Genomic DNA, 21083 nt, shown 5'->3' with positions numbered 1-21083 from the left:
ATTGATGGCACAGCACAAAATCTTAAAACAGAAATACACACTCAGGTGTTTTATTAACAAAAGATTCAGATCCAAGAAAGAAAGCGCGTTCCTACATCCTCTGCAAATCAAGCCTCACCTGCAGATATGGATCTAGTTTGGGGCACCATATTTAATAAGGCTGTGACAAATCTTTCTGGATACATGCCGAGTTGGATAATCTGTGCGAGGAATTTGGAACCAAGTCACACGAAGAGTGCTTCAGGGTCTAGGGAAATGGTTTGGAGAGGAGTAAAGGTAGGAAGGACGAAGGTCTTTCAGAAGAGAGAAGAGTGAGAGAGAAAGGCCAGAGGCTATGGCTAGCGGGTTGCTTAATAACGGAGGAAATGCGCGCGGCCTGAGCCGCCGCCTGCGCACCTGCAACGCCGGAAAGCGAGCCGCGCGGCTCAAGCTACGTCGGAAGTGCCGAACGAGGTGCGACAGGCGGCCCTCGCGCGTTCCAGTGGCACGGGGAGGCCGGGTGGCCTTCTGCTCGCCTGTGACGAGCCGTGACGCCTCAATGGTTGCCCGGGCGCGGCTCGGGGGTTCGGAGTCCGGCGGCTCCTCTCTTCGACGCACCTCTTGTCAGGAGCGGGCGGCTGCGACTGCACCTTGGTCGGCCGTCGGGGCCGAGAACCATGAGCCGCGGGAGCGCGGGCTGCACCAACGGGCTGCTGCTGACGGTCGGCTGGCTGCTCCTGGCGGGTCTCCAGTCCGCGTGTGGGATGAACGTCACCGCCGCCCAGGATCCCGGCTTGGCCCGCGAGGGCGAGGGCGAGAATGAGGGCGAGGAGGAGACCGAGACCGAGAGCGAGGCTGAGAACGAAGCCCAGCCTGTGCCTGAGGAGGATGGTGAGGGCGGGAGGCCCCTTGACGGGCGCCAGTTGAGGGCAAAGCCCTGCCCTCCGTGCGAAGACAATGAGAATTACTATCCCTGTTAACATCTGTAGAGCTCTTTTGCAAACAGCCTCGAATTTATACTTTTTTCATTTGCCTAATGGCCTTGAAGAGAATGTGCTAATTCTCCAAGGCCACAGCAAGAAAAACAAGCACGTACATAGAAGTTGTTACAGATTTACTGCTAAATATTGCTCTGGACAAGGAAAAAGATGAGCTCCCCCCACTTTTTTTAAGGGGTAGGAGTCGGGGAGTAACCTCTCACCAGTGGGAATTATTTTGACTCCTTGCAGTTACATGTTTTCTTTCCCATTGTAGTTTTGTTTTGTTTGTTTTGTTTTGTTTTTGAAGTTCCAAATTGCTTGAGGTCTTACTCCTTTCCACATTTGCTCTTTAGGTTGGAACTCAAAAGAATTAAGAATTCCCCTCACTGACACATCTTAAACCAAAATGCTGACAAAACTGCCCAGAAGCCCCATGTCAGCTTCATGCAGCCCTGCCCTTGAGCACCTCTGTAGCGTGGTGGTGTAATATTTGTACACTCAACTTCCATCCACAGAGGAATGGTGGTAGTAGAAAACACCTATCAAGGGATCCAACTAGTGGTTTTGTTGGATACCTGTTAACCAAGGGAGAATGAGCCTGTGCTTGGTCCATAAATTTGCCTTATTCTGCTGGCTCATGAAGCAATAAAACTTGACAAGCTATTATACTTAGTAACTCACATGCTGGGAGGTAGAAGGCCAGTTGCTGGTTTGCAGCCATTTAAAGGAGAAATGATTCCCTTTCCCTATAAATGACCCCGCCAAGATTCTTTTAATATCCTTGGCAATCTCCTGTCTCCTTTACATACAGAATAGGTGCTATATTTATCTGCCTTTCTTTAATTTCCTGATGACAGATAGTGACCTTCAGCAATGGAAAGAAATTAACTATCTGAGGTTAATGGTGGGATGGAGGTTTGCATTGCCTTCATAACATTACATTACAGGGAGCTTGGAGAGGTCCTTGACTTTGGAAATGTGAAAGAGACTAGACAAGAAAACATGTTCTAAAATTTAATAGCTGTTGCTTCACTCTAGTTTTAAAAGTAATTTAATTAATTTTAGTTTTAAACTGTTCAAGGGATAGTTCTACCTGTAAAATGCTACAGTTTAAGCTAAACCCAGGCAATGAAGTTATAATGCTTTAGATACAAATTAAAATGTAGGCAAGTTACTTATTCTCTCACTGTCTGTTTCCTCATCTGTGAACTTTAGGGCGTATGTGTACCTTTTTGAATTTTAAATCTATGATTTCATGCATAGTTGCTTTTTACTGGGGAGAGTGAGAGTTCAGAACTGTAAACAATTGGAGGTGTCTAAGATTGGAAAATTTCCAGAGTTATTAAAATTTGGCAAAGCCCCTTTTAACCCTCAATGGACCAGTAAAAACATTCATCACTAATTTCTATCCAGTGGACATTTTTTTTCTTTTAAGGCATTTTACAAGTAATTTACAAAAGTAAGAATAAAGGGTTAATGAAAACAACTAATTTGAAATTTTAAAAGAATGTATATATGGAAAACTCCAAACTTTTATTCCATATTTCCTGGTTTTGAAGATGTATATATCCCAAATGGGAAAGATACTTTGAATGTAACCAAATGCTCACTAACTGTTATGCATGAGTCTGGAGTGTATCCGTCTTATAAATACTGATTCCAGATTTCAAGTACATCTCTAATAGATTCTAGTTTATTACTCTGTGCATTGTCAAAACACAATACTTTTGAAAACTGTGAAGCTACATATTTTGTTGATGTGAACACTACAATGTTATTTGCTCCATAATTGTGAAATGTTTTCATTTTAGGTTTATAAACACCAATTAGAATGATTGGTCCAATGAATTTTATTCATTTCTATATCATCTATTTTCTTTTTAGTCACTTTTGTATACATACCTGCCATTATGATCTGTCCATTTACAAATCTGTTATCAAGTAAATTTTGGTGGATAAACAGCTTTAAAAAGGAAAGAATGTTGTCCATATCCTTTTAGCAAAGCAGTATGGTCCAGCTTCTTTTCAAAAAAACATTTCAGGATCAAGTCCTTCCTATTGAAAGACTAACTGGATGAGAATACCGTATATCCTTTTCATCCTTAGAAATGTAATATTAATTGATTCTTGAGTTAGAATTCATCTAGGATATTCATCTAAGTTATCACCATCTCTCATTTTGCTTATGCAAGCAATTTCACCATCATCAACATCTAAGGTGCTGCTGTCTGTGTTCATCTTCTGATTCATCCAACAATTGTGAAATTTTTTCTTTGTCAATTTTCTTCTCTTTACCTTTAATGGACCAAAAAAAGAAAAAAAAAGAAAAAAAGAGAAATTCAAAAACCTCAACTGTGTCCAATGCAAGCTGAAAATAGACTACCCAAAAGGTGCCTCTAGAGTTCTTTTATATCTTCCTGAAAGATGATGCAATACTTGGGGCAAAGAAATAAGAAAACAAAGGATGATATAATAACTATGATTTATTTTACAATTTCATCATCCTTCTAGGGAATTCCAAACTTTCTTCCATTTATTCATCTTTTTTTTAAAAACACATAGCTGGGAATAATCAATAAGAAATAATAAAATCCATCGTTATGGATGATGAAATAACAAAATGTTTAAAAATATAGGAAAAATTACTAAAATATGTTAGATTTATAGTCATACCTCTTATACTCCCCCATCCCTTTTATACATTTTATATACACTTATACCTTTTATAAATCTAAGGGTATACCTATACCTAGACCCTTAGATTTATAGTTATCCTATACCTATATCCTTACATTTATAAAAGGGACCTTACATTTATAGACCTACATAATAATTGCAAAATAGAATGAGTTTCATTCTTTAAAATAAGTTTTATCCTATATAAATAAAACTGTATTTTCTCTTTTTCTTTGGAACACCTCTAAGAAAGAATAAAAGTTATGAAAATCAACCTTATATATCAATTCTTAAAAAAGAAATTCAAAAATTAAAATTGGACTCTGATGGTATATACCAACAGTTAAAGTGTGCTGTCCAGAATTGAAGAGAATATTCCAGGATCTGGTCAGAACAAAAAAGAGTAGGATCATTATCTGCATCATTGTGGATGACAGGCTTTTATCAGTAAAGTCAAAAGCCAAGTAGATTTTTAGGGTGGCCTCATCACAGTCTTGACTCCTATTGAACTTACTATTGAAATATCCACTCATTTTCACCTGTTCTATCAAATTAAGACAGCCTATCATATTTTGGGGACAGTTACTTTTCAGCTCTACATGCAAGGCTTATTTCTCTAAGGTTTCATTTTGTTGGGCTTGCATAGTATTCCATCGTGGCATTTTTAGAGCCAGATTTATCTTCAAACATATTTGCTATCGTTCCTAGTTTTTCAGAATCTCTGAACTCAGCGTGATACCAATATTTTCCAGGTCATTAATAAAAATATTAAACAGGACAGAGTCCTGTGACACATCATTCCTTACATATTGACACCAACCAATTAGTTAGCATCAGTGGATATTACTGTTTAATGAGTTACACATAAAAGTTTACTGACATTCAGACCATATTTTTCCTTTTTACTCAGGTATATAACAGGAAATTTTGACAAATACAACACTGAAGTCCGGATACATGTATTTATCTGACCCACAATTATAGGATTCCTATCAAAAATGGAAGTCCGATTGAATGATCTAGTGGGCACTCAAAGCCAAAAGGGACTTTAGAGATCATCTTATTAAATCCAATCTTTTTCTGAAGTTAGGAGAACTTAAGTAACTTTCTCAAAGTAGCATAGGTAGTGAATAGTAGGGCTGATTGATTAATTGACTAATAGTTTTTTAATGGTTTTTAAAAAGAGGTTATATTTAAAAGTCTAAAAGTGTTAACTCATTCTCCTACCTGTGTTTTCTATGTTCAAGATTTGGCTTTTAATTTATATCTCATAATGTGACAGCAGAAAGTATCCAGGCATTTCAAGCAAAAACGTCAATTCAAAATTGATCATGATAGTCCAAATAATTTAACAAAGTTAATATTGATTTACTTAACATATATACATTAAGAGCATACTATGTATTCAGAGAACTGTATTTGGTGCTTGTAAGTATAGAGCAGCAGTGTTTATGAAGGTATTGTCTTACAGTAATCGGAATAGGAAAAAAATGTGATGTGCACTGAGTGTGAATGAAGTTGTGATTTCTTAAGCATGTTTATAGAACTAAGTAAGTTACAGAATGTTTTCACATATATTCTCATTTAATTCTTGCCAATACTCTCATTTAATACTTAATCAAATAAGATAAGTTCTCCTTTCCAAATTTTTGCAGAAGAGCTAACTAGGCCTAACAGAATTTATGTAATTTGCTCAAACTCAGCTGATTAGTTGTAGAAGCAGCAATTTGGACTCCAATTCCATTGCACTTTCCCATGTAATATTGTTAATTTAGTATGCAATGCTTAAAAAAAATAATTCTAACACCTCATGTCATATTTTTTTATATTGAGGTATTAGTCCTAATCTGCTATGAAGAATTGGTTATATCCTATAGCTGGTGGAAATAATGCCAAACTTCAGAACAATTAGAAACAGAGAAACATGTGATTTAAAATCAATAATATTTACTCAAATACATGTATATTCCTAAATTATCCTGCTAAATAAAGTGTTGAAATAAATTCTTAGGAATAATTTATCATCTTAGCCTAAGAACGTATAGAACAATTCTACAACATAATTTTAATGAACATTTGGTATGAAGACTTATTTTTAGATGGAAATGTTGCCCTCAAATTTTTTTGAAAAATAGAGAATAGAAAAAATTGGGCCTCATAATTGGCAGGCTTTTGTTTTGTTTTATTTTTCTGACCTATAGAACTTTAACTCACCATGTACTGAGCTGATGAAAAAAAATATATTTTTAGTTTATATAAAAGTTTAAATATAGACCTTTGCAAGGTATTTCCTAATTTAATTCATTACTTTAAAGGTTTAGGATTCTTTTGATTTAAGCAATAATAGAAGATGTACTAGGAATGACATTGCTTTTCTGATTTAATAAAACTTAAAAACTATTTGCTTCTCATATGATAAGTGCTTGTATCCCTCATCCTCAAGTAAGAGTTTTCATATGAAGTTTTCATATGATTAAATAATGTATCTTTGCACTTTATGTTTAGTTTCAAATACGACAATAGTCAAAGAAGTAGAATTTGGGATGTGCACCGTTACATGTGGTAAGTAGCATAGAGCAGACAAATCAACAATGTTGTATTTTGGGGGGAAGGGAAGGTAAAAACTGGCAATTTTTATTTGTAATTTGTGTACTTTCATTTATCTCTCAAACTATAATTTACACACAAAACTCAAAAGGTAAGATATTTTCAGTTCATAACCTCTAAGTCTTATTTTAAGCCAGCTCCCTATATTTTTTTGGCATAAATTGCCTTCACCAAGTAAAACTTTATCTCACAGATGTTCAGAAGATGAAAGATCTTCCGATGTATCTCAACAGATGTCTTCCCACACACTGTGTGGCAAATCAAGAAATTTGCCTATTTGTAATAATCTAGTCTAAATTCTACATTTCTCCAATTCATATGTTATGTCTTGGAGAAAAGAGGTATTAGCTTTGGGGGGGGAAGATAATATTCAAAACTATGACTTCCTTCTATAATTCCATGAATAGAAATTAGACATAAAATCTCTTACATGGGGGTGAGATTAAGGCTACACATACTATAAATAGTACAGTGTTTCTCAAACTTAAGTGTTCACCCTGAGTGCCTGCAGGGCTTGTTAAAACACAGACTGCTGGACCTAGCCCAGAGTTACTAACTCACTAGGTCTTTGGAGGAGCCTAAGAATGTGTATTTCTAAGAAGTTCACAAATAAAGCTGATGCTGCTGGTTAGAAGACCATCTTTTGACAACCACTTTGAAAACCACTATACACTAGCATACTGAGAAGACAATAGATAATTCACAATGAAATTAAGTTTATTCTAAATAGAACTGCCTTGGAAAAAGGATAGTAAAGGGAGGGAAAGACAAAAGCCAAATGGTAAGAAGACAGAAAATCCATGCAGACCTAGAGCAGAATGATTTTTTAAAAAATTACACCTGAATTATTTATATTTGAGTTAACATATTTTTATTGTGGCAAAATAAACAACATAAAATTTACTATTTTATCCATTTTTAAATGTACAACTTGGTGACATTAAACACGTTCACATTGTTGTGCGACCATTACCACCATCCATCTCCAGAACTTTTTCATTATCCTGAAGTGAAACCTCCATACCCATTAAACACTAACTCTCTGCTCACCCCTCTTCCCCAGCCCCTGACAGTCACTATTCTACTTTCTGTCCCTTAAGATAATTTTAAGCCCATTTTTTACTTTAACTTCTTAGAGGGTCAGAGTCACAAATTAGAGGAATACATGTAATAAACTTGTGAATTTTCATTTGTAATTTATATCTTTCTTTTGCTGCCTTGAGAAATTTCACAGGTAGAGAATTATTTTTATGGCAATTCTAGTAATTTTTGTTGTATTACTCTATTATTTAAAGATGTGTTTCAGAAATTATATATTTATTCATTCATCAAATGATTTTTTGAATTTTGCCTACTATGTGCCAGTCATTGTTATAAGTGCTAGAACGAAGCAGAGGAAACCCCTTGCCTTCAAGGAGTGTATATAGGGGCAAAGACAAAAATAATATTAAAGCTGGCCTCATAGAACAAGTTTGGAAGTTTTCCTTCTATTTCTATTTTTTGAAACAGCTTCAGTAGAATAGGTATTATTTCTTCTTTAAATGTTTGGTAGAATTCCCCTGGGAAGCCATCTGGCCCTGAGACTCTTGTTTTTTGGGAGGGTTTTGATTACTACTTCAATTTCCTTGCTGTTTATTGGTCTGTTCAGATTGTCTATTTCTTCCTGTTTCAGTCTTGGTAGTTTATAAGTTTCCAGTAATGCATCCATTTCTTCTAGATTGCATAATTTGTTGGCATATAGTTGCTGGTAATAATTTCTAATAATTGTTTTTATTTCCTTGGTGTTAGTCATGATCTCTCCCCTTTCATTCATGATTTTATTAATTTGGGTCCTTTTCCTTTTCTTTTGGATAAGTCTGGCCAGAGGTTTATCGATCTTATTAATTCTTTCAAAGAACCAGCTTCTAGTTTCATTGATCTGTTCTACTGTTTTTCTGGTTTATATTTCATTGATTTCTGCTCTAATTTTTATTATTTATCTTCTCCTGCTTGGTTTAGGCCTTACTTGCTGTTCTTTCTCCAGTCCTTTAGGTGTAAGTTTAGCTTGTGCATTTGGGATTTTTCTACTCTTTTGAGAGATGCTTGGATGGCTATGTATTTCCCTCTTAGGACCGCCTTTACAGTATCCCATAGGTTTTGGACAAGTGTGTTTTCACTCTCATTAGTTTCCATGAATTGTTTAAGTTCTTTTTTAATTTCCTGGTTGACCCAATCATTCTTTAGCAGGATGCTCTTTAACTTCCAAGTGTTTGAGTCCCTTCCAAAAAGGATTATTCACCATGACCAGGTGAGATTTATTCCTGGGATGCAAGGGTGGTTCAACATTCGGAAATGAATCAATGTGATAGAGCACATTAATAAAAAAGACAAGAACTATATGATCCTCTCAATTGATGCAGAAAAAGCATTTGACAAAATACAGCATCCTTTCCTGATTAAAACTCTTCAAAGGATAGGGATAGAGGGAACATACTTCAATATCATAAAAGCCATCTATGAAGAGCCCACGGTGAATATCATTCTCAATGGGGAAAAACAGAGCTTTTCCCTTAAGGTCAGGAACATGTTAGGGATGTCTACTCTCACCACTATTGTTCAACTTAGTACTAGAATTCCTAGCCTCAGCAATCAGACAGCAAAAAGAAATAAAAGGCATTCAAATTGGCAAAGAAGAAGTCAAACTCTCTCTTCACAGATGACATAATAATCTATGTGGAAAACCCAAAAGACTTCACCCCAAGTTACTAGAACTCATACAGCAATTCAGCAATGTGGCAGAATACAAAATCAATACACAGAAATCAGTTGCATTTCTATACACTAACAATGTAACTGAAGAAAGAGAAATTAAGGAACTGAGTCCATTTACAATAGCACCAAAAACTATAAGATACCTAGGAATAAACATAACCAAAGAAGTAAAGAATCTATACTCTAGAAACTACAGAACACTTATGAAAGAAATGGTGGAAGACACAAAGAGTTGGAAAAACATTCCATGCTCATGGATTGGAAGAATAAACATTGTCAAAATGTCTATGCTGCCCAGAGCAATCTACACTTTCAATGCAATCCCTATCAAAATACCACCAACATTTTTCACAGAGCTGGGATAAACAATCCTAAAGTTTGTGTGGAACCAGAAAAGACCCTGAATTGCCAGGGGATTGTTGAAAAAGAAAGCCAAAACTGGGGGCATCACAATGCCTGACTTCAAGCTATATTACAAAGCTATAATCATCAAGACAGCATGGTATTGGCACAAACACAGACACATAGATCAATGGAAAAGAATAGAGAGCCCAGCAATGGACCCTCAGCTCTATGGTCAACTGATCTTTGACAAAGCAGGAAAGAATATCCAATGGAAAAAAGACAGTCTCGTCAATAAATGGTGCTGGGAAAACTGGACAGCTACATGCAGAAGAATGAAACTGGACCTGGACCATTCTCTTACACCATACACAAAGAGAAACTCTAAATCTATGAAAGACCTCACTGTGAAACAGGAATCCATCAAAATCCTAGAGGAGAACATAGGCAGTACCTCTTTGACATTGGCCACAGTGACTTCTTTCAAGACACGTCTCCAAAGGCAAGGGAAACAAAAACAAAAATGAACATTTGGGACTTCATCAAGATAAAAGGCTTCTGCACAGCAAAGGAAACAGTCAACAAAACTAAGAGGCAACCCACGGAATGGGAGAAGATATTTGCAAATGACATTTCAGATAAAGGGCTGGTATCCAAGATCTATAAAGAACTTCTCAAACTCAACACCCAAAAAACAAATAATCTAGTCAAGAAATGGGCAGAAGACATGAACAGACACTTCTCCAAAGAAGACATACAAATGGCTAACAGACACATGAAAAAATGTTCATCATCACTAGCCATCAGGGAAATTCAAATCAAAACCACAATGAGATACCACCTTATACCAGTTAGAATGGCCAAAATTAACAAGACAGGGAACAACAAATGATGGTGAGGATGTGGAGAAAGGGGAACCCTCTTACACTGTTGGTGGGAATACAAGTTGATACAGCCATTCTGGAAAACAGTGTGGTGATTCCTCAAGAAGTATAGAGCTATCCTACGACCCAGAAATTGTACTACTGGATATTTACTCCAAAGATACAGATTAGTGAAAAGAAGGGGCACATGCACCCCAATGTTCATAGCAGCAATGTCCACAGTAGCCAAACTGTGAAAGGAGCCAAGATGTCCTTCAATAGATGAATGGATAAAGAAGATGTGGTTTGTATATACAATGGAATATTACTCAGCCATCAGAAAGGATGAATACCTACTATTTGCATCAACATGGAGGGAATTGGAGGGTATTATGCTAAGTGAAATAAGTCAAGCAGAGAAAGACAATTATATGGTTTCACTCATATGTGGAACATAAGGAATAGTGTGGAGGACCACAGGGGAAGGGAGGGAAAACTGACTGGGAAAAAATCAGAGAGGGAGACAAATCATAAGAGACTCTTGACTCTGGGAAATAAACTGAGGGTTACAGAAGGGAGGGGGGGTAGAGGGGTAGGGTAACTGGGTGATGGGTATTAAGGAGGGCAAGTGTTGTGATGAGCAGTGGGCATTATCCACAACTAATGAATTGTTGAACACTACCTCAAAAACTAATGATGTAGTATATATTGGCTAACTGAACATAATATAAAAAATAATAATAATATAATTAAAACGTGTAATATGTCAGATGGTGATAAATTCTAGGGAGAAAGATACCTTAAAAGGCAGCATTTTACATCTAAAATATTTAAAAATTTTTAAAAATATTTTCAGTTTATAACAACTAGAAGAACAAAAAGCATTTTGGTGAAAATTCTATTGAACTCTCAAAACAATATTTTAGCAGTCAAAAAGTTTTCTTTTCTGGAATACCCAGGCAGATTTTTAGTGTTACTTGGACTTACAGAAAATCTCGCACCTACACACATCATCGCAATGAACTGTATTTGACTAAATAAATTCATAAATAAACTTGCTTGGAAAATATTTATGCATTTCAGAATAAGGCTGTGCATCTAGAGAGGTACCTTTTATAAATTCAAGTGGAGCTATACTGTAGGCATTCTTAGGCATCTCTTTTAATCAAAAGATCTTTTCTCAAAGAATACACTTATGATGAGCACTGAGTAATGTATAGAATTGTTGAATCAATATATTGTACACCTGAAGCTAATATAACACTGTATGTTAACTCTACTGGAATTAAAATTGAAAAATTAAAAATAAAAGAGATCTTTCCTCTTCCAACCTTTCATCTCCTTATCTCATGTAGAGTCCTCTCCCTTGCTACTCAAAGTTTGGTCCACAGACCAGCTGCATCAGCATCGCCTGGGAGCTTGTTAGAAATGCAGAATCTCAGAACCTACTCCAGACCTACTGAATCAGAATTTGCCTGTTAATAAGATTTCCAGGTGATTGCATGCACTCTAAAGTTTGAGAAGCACTGTTGTAAGTCATCTCTAGACTTCAACTCTCCCTTGCCCTTGAGAATGGGTTTATAATTAACATCTTTAGGGGCTGAAAGAGGGAATCTGGTAGACAAGGAAATCAAGATGGACTGTTCCTTAGCCTGTAGCTACACTGTCTTATCACAGGTCACTTACCATAGGATGTATTTTGCATGATAGAACATTTTATCATGTTCCTCAATTCTGGTAATGAAAAGCAAACCTAATGGAGATCTGAGATCTGTTAATAAAGACTTGATTTCTTGTTGTAAAAAAAAGTGTGGTAATTCTCAAGAGAATGTCTTGTTAGAAATTGAGATTTGGTCATTAATAGTTTGTCCTCTTATATTTAATAGAGAGACTTTACTAATCTAAATATTAAAAAGCATCATTTATGTTTTAAAATGTGATTTTTGGAATGTTCTCCAGAACTCCAAAACCACTTCTAAAACTTCCATGTCCAGACAAATTTGGGAGACCCTGTGTCCTACTACATTTCGTCAAATCTAAGACTTTTGTCAGCTATGAGAAACATATTTTATGCACCTCTAAAAAGGAAAAACGCTGCCAATTTGTCACATGCTGTCAATTCTAAGATAAATTCTGATTTCTGATTTCAAAGATGTTAAAATGTAAAAATTTTACATCTTAGATCTATGAAACTTACTCATTAATTTACTAGCATATTAAAGAAAAGTTCCCCCAAAATTCTGTAATAAAGAGGACACTTTGATTTTATTTAATGTATCATTTTCAAATGTGTATAATTTTGGAATCCTTTTTCTTATGGTAAGAACTAGAGGAACTAGTGTTTCATGTAACTCACTTTGGGAAATGCTGTTTTATGAAATAATTCAAAATGAGGAGCATAAAAATCTTCTAAGCATTGTCACTCTGAATTTAGGAATTTAACTTCTGAAATTAGGAGAAAAGTCTCAAAAAAGACCTAGATGGAAAAGTAAAGAAAAAGGAATGAATTTTTCTTAACATTTGCTGATTTCTTTTACCAAAGGTGTTGGTATTAGAGAAGTTATACTAACAAATGGATGCCCTGGAGGTGAATCCAAGTGTATTGTACGCGTGGAAGAATGCCGTGGACCAGTAGATTGTGGCTGTGAGTTGGACTCTGCATTGGAGGGAGATGGAGGGGAAGAGTTTACTCTGCGGAAATAGCCTTAACCTCAGGTTGCCATGGGTGGAAGGAATTGATCAATTGATATACTGAAAGGAAATTATAATAAAACTTAAAATTCCACTTCTCTAGACAGTTATAGCTCCAAGTACCTTTCTGCCTTTGCTTTACATTTTTCAGTGATGTCTAAAATTTAACATATATTCTCCATAATACACTGGAAACTTATTGTGCTCAGGGTCTGTGGTCAAGGCGGTCCTATAGTGAAACACTCTTAACATTTTGGTAATGACATTTTATCAGTAGATTGGCAAACTTTAAATGGGGAACTTTGAAAGCTGTTCTATATCATATTACACTACTGGGGTGGGGGGTCTCTAACCAGTAAATTGAAAGCCACTAGCAGATCTCAAAGTTTAATCTAATAGATCACTAAATTGGTTGCCCTTGCTATTTATTCTGCCAAAGGAACACACAGCTATGGTATGTCCCACCTGCTTCTTTTGGTGACTTTACTTTGCATCCATCACTCCTCTCTGCTCTTCTACACTCAAAACCTCAATAATAATTTTGAGAACTTCCAGCATATAATTGATTTTAAAACCAAAAGTGGCTTTTAAAAGTAGCTTTTTTATAAAGCAATTTATCATGCCTAATGGTATACATGTATTTAATTTTTCTTTTTTTTAGGGGGTAGACCAGTTTCAGAAAGTCTTGAAAGTGTTAGACTGGCATGTATTCATACATCTCCTGTAAATCGTTTCAAATATATGTGGAAACTTCTAAGGCCAGACCAAGTAAGTAATAAATGTATGTAATGTGGTGCTTTCTAGTGAGTGATAAAATATGTTTCCCAGTGCTTGATGGCTATCAGAAAACCCTTTCTTTAGAAGCAGTTTGCAAAAATGAAGTTAAAAATCTTATTTGTTATTATTGAGATTTTAGCTTAATTGAATTTTAATGCAATAATAATTGCATTATTAAGTGGGGCTAAAACTTTACATATGTCTTGGGGTCAGCTATTATCAGAACTTAAAAACATCCCTTTTATATAAAGTATTCTATTTTGGAAGCAAAGTTTTCATTTGTATGTATAGGAATTGTATGATGATAATAGTAGCTAACATTAATGGAGGGCTTATTAAATATCAGACATACATCAAGTGCCAGTTTCTTTTAACCCACATAACAATCTATGAGGTAATCCTTATCATTATACCCATTTTACAGATAAGCAACTGAGAAGCAGAGAGTACCTTGTCCTGGGTCACACAGGCAGAAGTGGTAGGGTTAGTGCTTGATGTCTGGATTGTCTGACTCTAAAATCCATGTGCATAATTAATTACTGTCCTAGACTGAGAGACAATGACTGTTTTGTTATGGGAAATAAATTGTTTCCTGATCTTAAGTTTACATAAAGAATGTTGGCACTTTTTTTTCCTTTTTAAATAGCAACCTATTATCCTTGCAAATGATTCAGCAATCCTGGAAGTACACAGGGAAGTTCATCCCTTGGTTTTTGAGTGTGTCACCTTGGATAATAATGAAATAATAGCATCTATTAAATTCACAGTCTATACAACAAGTGGTAAGTGCCCAGTAATGTTTTGGTTTGCTTATATCAAACTTTAAAAAGCATCAGAATCATGTGGAGGGCTCCTTGAAACAGATTGATAGCTCCACTCCCAGAGTTTCTGATTCAGTAGATCTAGGGTGGGCTGACACAATAGTTTGCATTTCTAACAAGTTCCCAGGTGTTGATGGTTCAGAGACAACCTTTGGAAAACCACTGGTTTATATCATTTAGACTTTCTACAAGGTGGTGCTTAATTTCTTTTTCACAAAGTAGAGTCAGATGTGTTTCACTTTGGGAAACTTGGTGCATTCCTGCAGCATCTCTAAAGAACAGTCCTCTAACCTGAATTAAATTCTCTTACTCCTATCACAAAAGTGAAAATGGATACATGGAGTCCTCATGGATACTTACAAAATTTTTGATACAATAAAATAATAAAATTAAGAAACATTATGTCAAAACATCGCTCTTTAAAAATTATTCATTTGAAAACAATATTTTTTGATGAAATAATAATTCAGTCCTCAATATATGTCACAAAAGACAAATCTTGTCCTGAATATAATATTACATGTTAGAAACTGTGCTTCCCTTGCAAAATGGATCCATGTTCATGTCCTTTCAGTTTAGACTATGATGTCTAATATATCCAATTATTTCTTTTTGTTCATTTTGCTCTTAATCATTTTATTATGGTTGTCATTGTTGTTGAAGGTATGAGGGGGTTTGGTCACAAGTTCTTTTGAGAATCCAGTCAAGACTCAGGAGGCTTTTCCCAGAAAAATACCCACATAAATAAACAGGCCAAAAGCTTCCTGCTATTTTAAGAGAATTCATGGATTTTTTAAGCTTTTTCTCAATCCCAAGTAAAGAATTTATGCTATAGTTTAGAGATACCATACAGCATAACACTGTCTATTAAAATGGAAATAAGCTAAAGTGTTTCAGGGAAGACTTTTCAAAATACACTCTAAGTTTCTTTAATGTCTTTACTGTCTTTAAAAAAACATTTATGGTGAAAGCTAATAATCTTACTCTTATGTTGAGATATCAAGTGTTATTAAAAGGATAATTTCAATAAAGTGCTAAAAAAGGCAAGAAAGGACCAAACCTCATCAAACTAAAAAATATCTCAGTGAGTACTAGTTCAGGGTATTAAAGGTTTTTGGGGGCCATTCTCAGTTTTTGTTCCCACAGCCTAGTCTTTGTTAGGACCATAGCTCTTCCTGTGATTAGAAGTCTTTTTTAAATATTTTATTTTATTTTATTAAATTCAGTTAATTAACATATAATGTATTATTAGTCTCAGAGATAGTGTTCAGTGATGCATCAGTTGTATATAACACCCAGTGCTCATCACATCACAAGCCCTCCTTAATGCCCATCACCCAGTTACCCCATTCCCACCACCCCCCTCCACTCCAGCAATCCTCAGTTTGTTTCATAGAAATCAGTATGCATTTGATAGTGTGAAAGCTAAGCTAGACATTAATGACACTTAAATGAGACAAAGTTGACTTCTTTCTTGTAGCAGTCTAAGGCTGGTGGGTTAGCTCTGCCATCTCAGTACATGGTCTGGTTAAATGACAAAATATTTTTAGAACACTTTGGTATCAATTAGTTTCTTTTAAAAATGACAATTGGGAATACCACTATGACAGACCCTTTTGGCTGTTTGGACATCAAACAAATATTTTGTCTATAAATGTCAACACAATATGGTACTGGCTTGAAACAAGTACACAACTGAAATATCTTTAGGGTAAATATGGTTTAGTTAATGAAAAGTTCCCATCCATCCCCTATACATCAGATTTTTCACTTTCACAATAGTTGTCTTTATAGTTAGGCCTTATTATGGATTGAATTGTATCTCCCTTCTCAAGTCTTAACTCCCAGAACCTCAGAATGTGATTGTGCTTGGAAACAGGATCATTGCAGATGTAATTTGTTCAGCTAATATAAGGTCATACATACTAGAATAGAGTGGGCCTTTAAGTCACTATGACTGGTGTCCTTATAAAAAGAGGGAAATTTGGACACAAATACAGAATGAGAGAAAAGAGAATGTCATGTGAAGACACAGAGACACACAGGGGGAAGACAGACATGTGAAAACAGAGGCAGAGATTAGAGTTATATTGCCATAAGCCAGGGAACATCTGGGGCCACCAGAAGTAGGAAGAAGAAAGGAAGGACCGCCCCCAGAGCCTTTGGAGTGAGCATGGCCTTATCAATACCTTACATTCAGACTTTTAGCCTCTAGAACTATGAGACAATAAATTTCTGTTGTTTTTAACTCACCCAGTTTGTGGTACTGTTATCATGGCCCTAGAAAACGAATGCAAACATAAGCTTAGTTTTAAGTGAGAACATCGAAATTCAGCCTATTTTTCATTAAGAAATTCCAATAGGAAATGCAGCCTATTTTTTTTTAGATATAAAAGTAATCTAGATATAACAGTGATCCTTGCAAGAAGACTACCCTTGAAATAAAGTAAAATCTTTCTACCTCTCACTCTTCATCCTCTCTTGGCTAGTATTGCAGGGTAGTGAATAAATGGAAAGGAATTTTGCATTTCTTCTTCTCAGGTTTTAATCTTAAAAGGTGTCTTTCATTTGAGCTTTAAAAAATCTCACTGCTTCTGTAAATCTAAAATTATCAAAACCAAAAAGATTTTAAAAATCCAACAATGTTGGAATATAAATATGATGTGATTTCTCTCTCACACTTGGAACCTATTTAGTGAGATCACTAATTGAATTTATAGAACTGGAATTACTAAGGAAAATGAAAACTTGTACCCCATGGTGTTTAAAGATTAGGACAAAAATCCAGACAAATAAGCAGTTGAGATTGCCCATACAGGAAACTACTTCTGATAGAGTGGTACTTACCAAAATTAAAATATTACAATATATAAAACAGCTTGCACACATCATTAAATGGTTTGAACCGTTTAATGAACATTGGTTTACTTATCTGTGTAATTCAGTAGTTGCATCTAGTGATCTCTCTGGTCCTTCTCCACACAAATTCTTTATGATCCTGTGATTTGGGGGACTGGGAAGAACCACAAGAAAGCTATATAGTTGGTAAAGTAAGTAATAATATTTTATGTAAATTGGCTTTTCACCAATTTACAATGTAGCAGTGTTATAATACATATGGTAGACTGGCTTTGTCTCTTTAATAGCCTTATTTGCAGGACGAGCAGAAAGATATGAGAGAGAATGTCTGATTTAAAAGTGTTGTGTGGATATTTGTATAAAAAATAAACTTCAAACCCTATCTTACAACATATATAGAAATTAGAGATATGTCATAGTCCTAAATATAAAAACTAAAACCATAAAGCTTTAAAATAGGAGAAAATCTGCATTATACTGGAATAGGCAGGGTTTCTTAGTTAAGACTCAGAAAACAATCACCATAAAAGGGAACATTGATAAATAAGGCTTCATCAAAATTAAAAACTTTAGCTCATTAAAATAAATCATTAGAAAAATGAGTAGGCAAGCCAAAACCAGAGAGAAAAAAATTCACAAAACATACAGTATAACCACTACAATCAGTTTGGGCAAAGATCTTCCAGTTTCTTGGAAAACTAAAGTATACCTCTACCCTATGATCCAGCAGTTCCATTCTTAGGTATTTATCCAAGAGAAGTGAAAATGTATGTTTGCAGACGACTTGCATAAAAATATTCATAGCAGTTTATTTATAATAGCTTAAAGCTGCAACAGCCTAGATGTCCGTCAGTAGAAGAACGAATAAACAAATTGGAATACTAATCATCAACAAAAAAGAAAAACTACTGATAAATGCAACAGTATGGGTCAATCTTTAAAACAGGCTGAGTAAAAAAGGCTTACATGAAGGAATACATAGTGTATGTTTCCATTCCTATAAAGTTCTAAAATAGGCAAAACTAATCTGTGCTGGAAAAGAAAATCAGTAGAGTAGTTGCCTCTGGAGGATGGGTCAGGAATTAACTGGGAAGGGCTCAAGGGAGTTGATGAGGTATAGCAATATTCTGTGTCTTCATAGGGTTTGAATTATGTATGTGTGTTTGCATTTGCCAAAACTAAATAAATGTACATTTAAAATCTTTGTGCAATTCATCGTAAATTTTACCTCAAAAGAAAAAATATAAACAAGTATTGAACTTGTTTGATATGCCTGTTGAAGATTTTTGTGGGAAGTATGCAGACATTAGCAAATTTTGTTGAGATGCATTGAGAAAATAAGATGAATCAATGAATTTGTAGAAGGATGGATAAATAGATAGTAAAATGTTGATGGTAGTATCTGGGTGGTGGGAGTACAGGATGTTGATTGTTAAATTCTTTCAACTTTTCTGCATGTTTGAAAAGGACATTTCAAAGGTGATGAGCAAGTTTACTAATAACTTTCTTTCCACTAGTTCTTTCTGTTTTTTTTTTTTTTAGAGTTGTTTTTTAGATATAAAATTTCCATTCAGATATCTCTCTCTCTTTTTTTTTCCAGTAGCAATAATCATCAGGTGTGTGTTTTTTCTCTAGAACTGCAAATGAAAAGATCAAACCGACCAGACACTGATGCAGTCCTAGTTTTTGTGCTGACCATAGGAGTTATTATCTGTATATTCGTGATCTTTATACTGATCTTCATAATTATAAACTGGTAGGTGAAGGGCTGAACTGAGTCATCACCCTTGCTTGATGTCCTCCTTGTTGTCCCTTGCCTTGTTTGATGAACCCAATGCCCTGCCCATGACACATCCCACATGTGTCTTGTAACAATCCAAAACCCTATATACCTCCTGCAACTATTCTACTTCAGGCTACCTGAGCTCATGACTTGCTCACCACAAGAGAGATTTAAGTACAATTTTTATAATTTTACATAGTAATTGCTAAAAAAAAAGAGTGTTTTGAATGAATATGTGTTTTGTTCAGTTGTAGTTCTCACAACTCTAAAACTTGGTTAGTGTAACCTACTCTAATTCATTTTTTTTTAAAGATTTTATTTATTTATTTGACAGAGAGAGTCACAGCGAGAGAGGGAACACAAGCAGGGGGAGTGGGAGAAGGAGAAGCAGGCTTCCCGCTGAGCAGGGAGCCCGATGCGGGGCTCCATCCCAGGACCCTGGGATCATGACCTGAGCCGAAGGCAGACGCTTAACGACTGAGCCACCCAGGCGCCCCTCTAATTCATTTTTTTAAAGAATATTTCTAATACATGAATTTACACCCCTGGTACAGTCTGAGGACTCATCTACTATCATAAATGCAGTGGATGCACCACAAACTAAAAACAAATTGTGACTGAGGAGGCACTTCTAATTATAGAAAATTATATACATCTACTTAGTTTTGGTTTTCAGTTCTTAGTGGATTTTTGTTTTGTTTTTGCTTTTTCTCCAGGGGGGCAGTCAAGTCTTTCTGGGGAGAAAAAGCCTCAACAACTGAGATACAGTCTGAGCTGAGTTCAACGAGATACAAAGATTCAACTTCTCTTGACCAATCACCAACAGAAATACCTGGAAATGAAGATGATGCTTTAAGTGAATGGAATGAATGATATATGGATGATATATAAGAAACCAAAGGAGAGTAGAGCATATCAGATTCATTATTATAAAATAAAATAAAATATATGGTGAAATACTTTAATAATATTGTAAATGATTTCCCACAGTCTGAAGGTAATATAATATGAGAAGGGGCTGTTTTAGTTAGTGTATCTTTGTGATGGAGTTATCAAAAATTATTTTAATTTGTTCTCAACATTTGCCATGTCAGATAATTACTTGGTAACATTTACCTAGAGGTACACACACACACACACAATATTCTAAACACATTTCTGATCAGTTCAATCACTTCTAAGGTGATGTGTCTGTTTTGTCCCAAATAAGAAAAATGTAATATAGAAGATGCGTTGCATATTAGACTTTCTCCCTTCTGGGAGCACTGAGTTGAACAACTAAAGCAAATCATACTTGAGAATTTCTGCAGGGCATGTGACATACAAAGAATCATTTGTAAGACAGGAAATAATAATAATAACAGCAACAACAACCACCAACACTTGGTAACTACTATGTGCCAAGCATCCCTCAAAGCATTTTACATTATTTTAGGTAATGTAACTAAGATTGTATATAAGAAATCTGTAAGGAGGAACTGGGGTGAGTAAATGATATAAATTTAACATGCCCTGTATTTCTCACAGAAAAAAGTAAATTAAGGACTTTTGAATGTCCACTGATAACCTTCATTGTGCTTGGTATACAGGTAATAACATCTCAAAGCCATTATTTATTTCTGAATGTCATCACTGTCATTTCGTGCTGTGTCATTATGTGATACAGTTGTGGCCAATATCATGCAAGATACCAAAGCACTAGACGGTTTGATTTGGTGGACTTATCAGAAATTAATTTCCAGAGGTTATGATAGTAGCACAAAATACACTTAATTTTTTTATAGATGAATTCTATGCCAACTTTGTTGCTCTTATTACAAGATTTACCTGATGACAGCATTAACTCTGCCCATCTGTGAAGAAGACATTGTAAATGGGCATTGTTGTATATGTCCCTCTAGTAGCCTAGAAATAGGCTGTGTTGTGGAATTATCCATGCTTTCTATTTTCTATT

At 35.4% G+C, this 21083-nt stretch overlaps 1 protein-coding gene across 1 annotated transcript; it reads left to right on the top strand.

Annotated features, from left to right (window-relative positions):
- The first annotated feature begins 656 nt into the window (after positions 1–656).
- On the top strand, positions 657–20002 carry SPACA1 (sperm acrosome associated 1). Its single transcript, XM_021693593.1, has 7 exons — positions 657–870; positions 6141–6197; positions 12741–12842; positions 13551–13657; positions 14313–14448; positions 18982–19102; positions 19846–20002. Exons 1-7 carry the CDS (start codon positions 657–659, stop codon positions 20000–20002), a joined length of 894 nt encoding a protein of 297 aa, XP_021549268.1.
- The last annotated feature ends 1081 nt before the right edge of the window (positions 20003–21083 follow it).

The sequence above is a fragment of the Neomonachus schauinslandi genome, chromosome 8 (genome assembly GCF_002201575.2).
Source record: "Neomonachus schauinslandi chromosome 8, ASM220157v2, whole genome shotgun sequence".
NCBI classification, from domain to species: domain Eukaryota; kingdom Metazoa; phylum Chordata; class Mammalia; order Carnivora; family Phocidae; genus Neomonachus; species Neomonachus schauinslandi.
The sequence above is the reverse complement of the archived record's forward strand: the minus strand, read 5'-3'. Positions and strand labels throughout refer to the sequence as shown.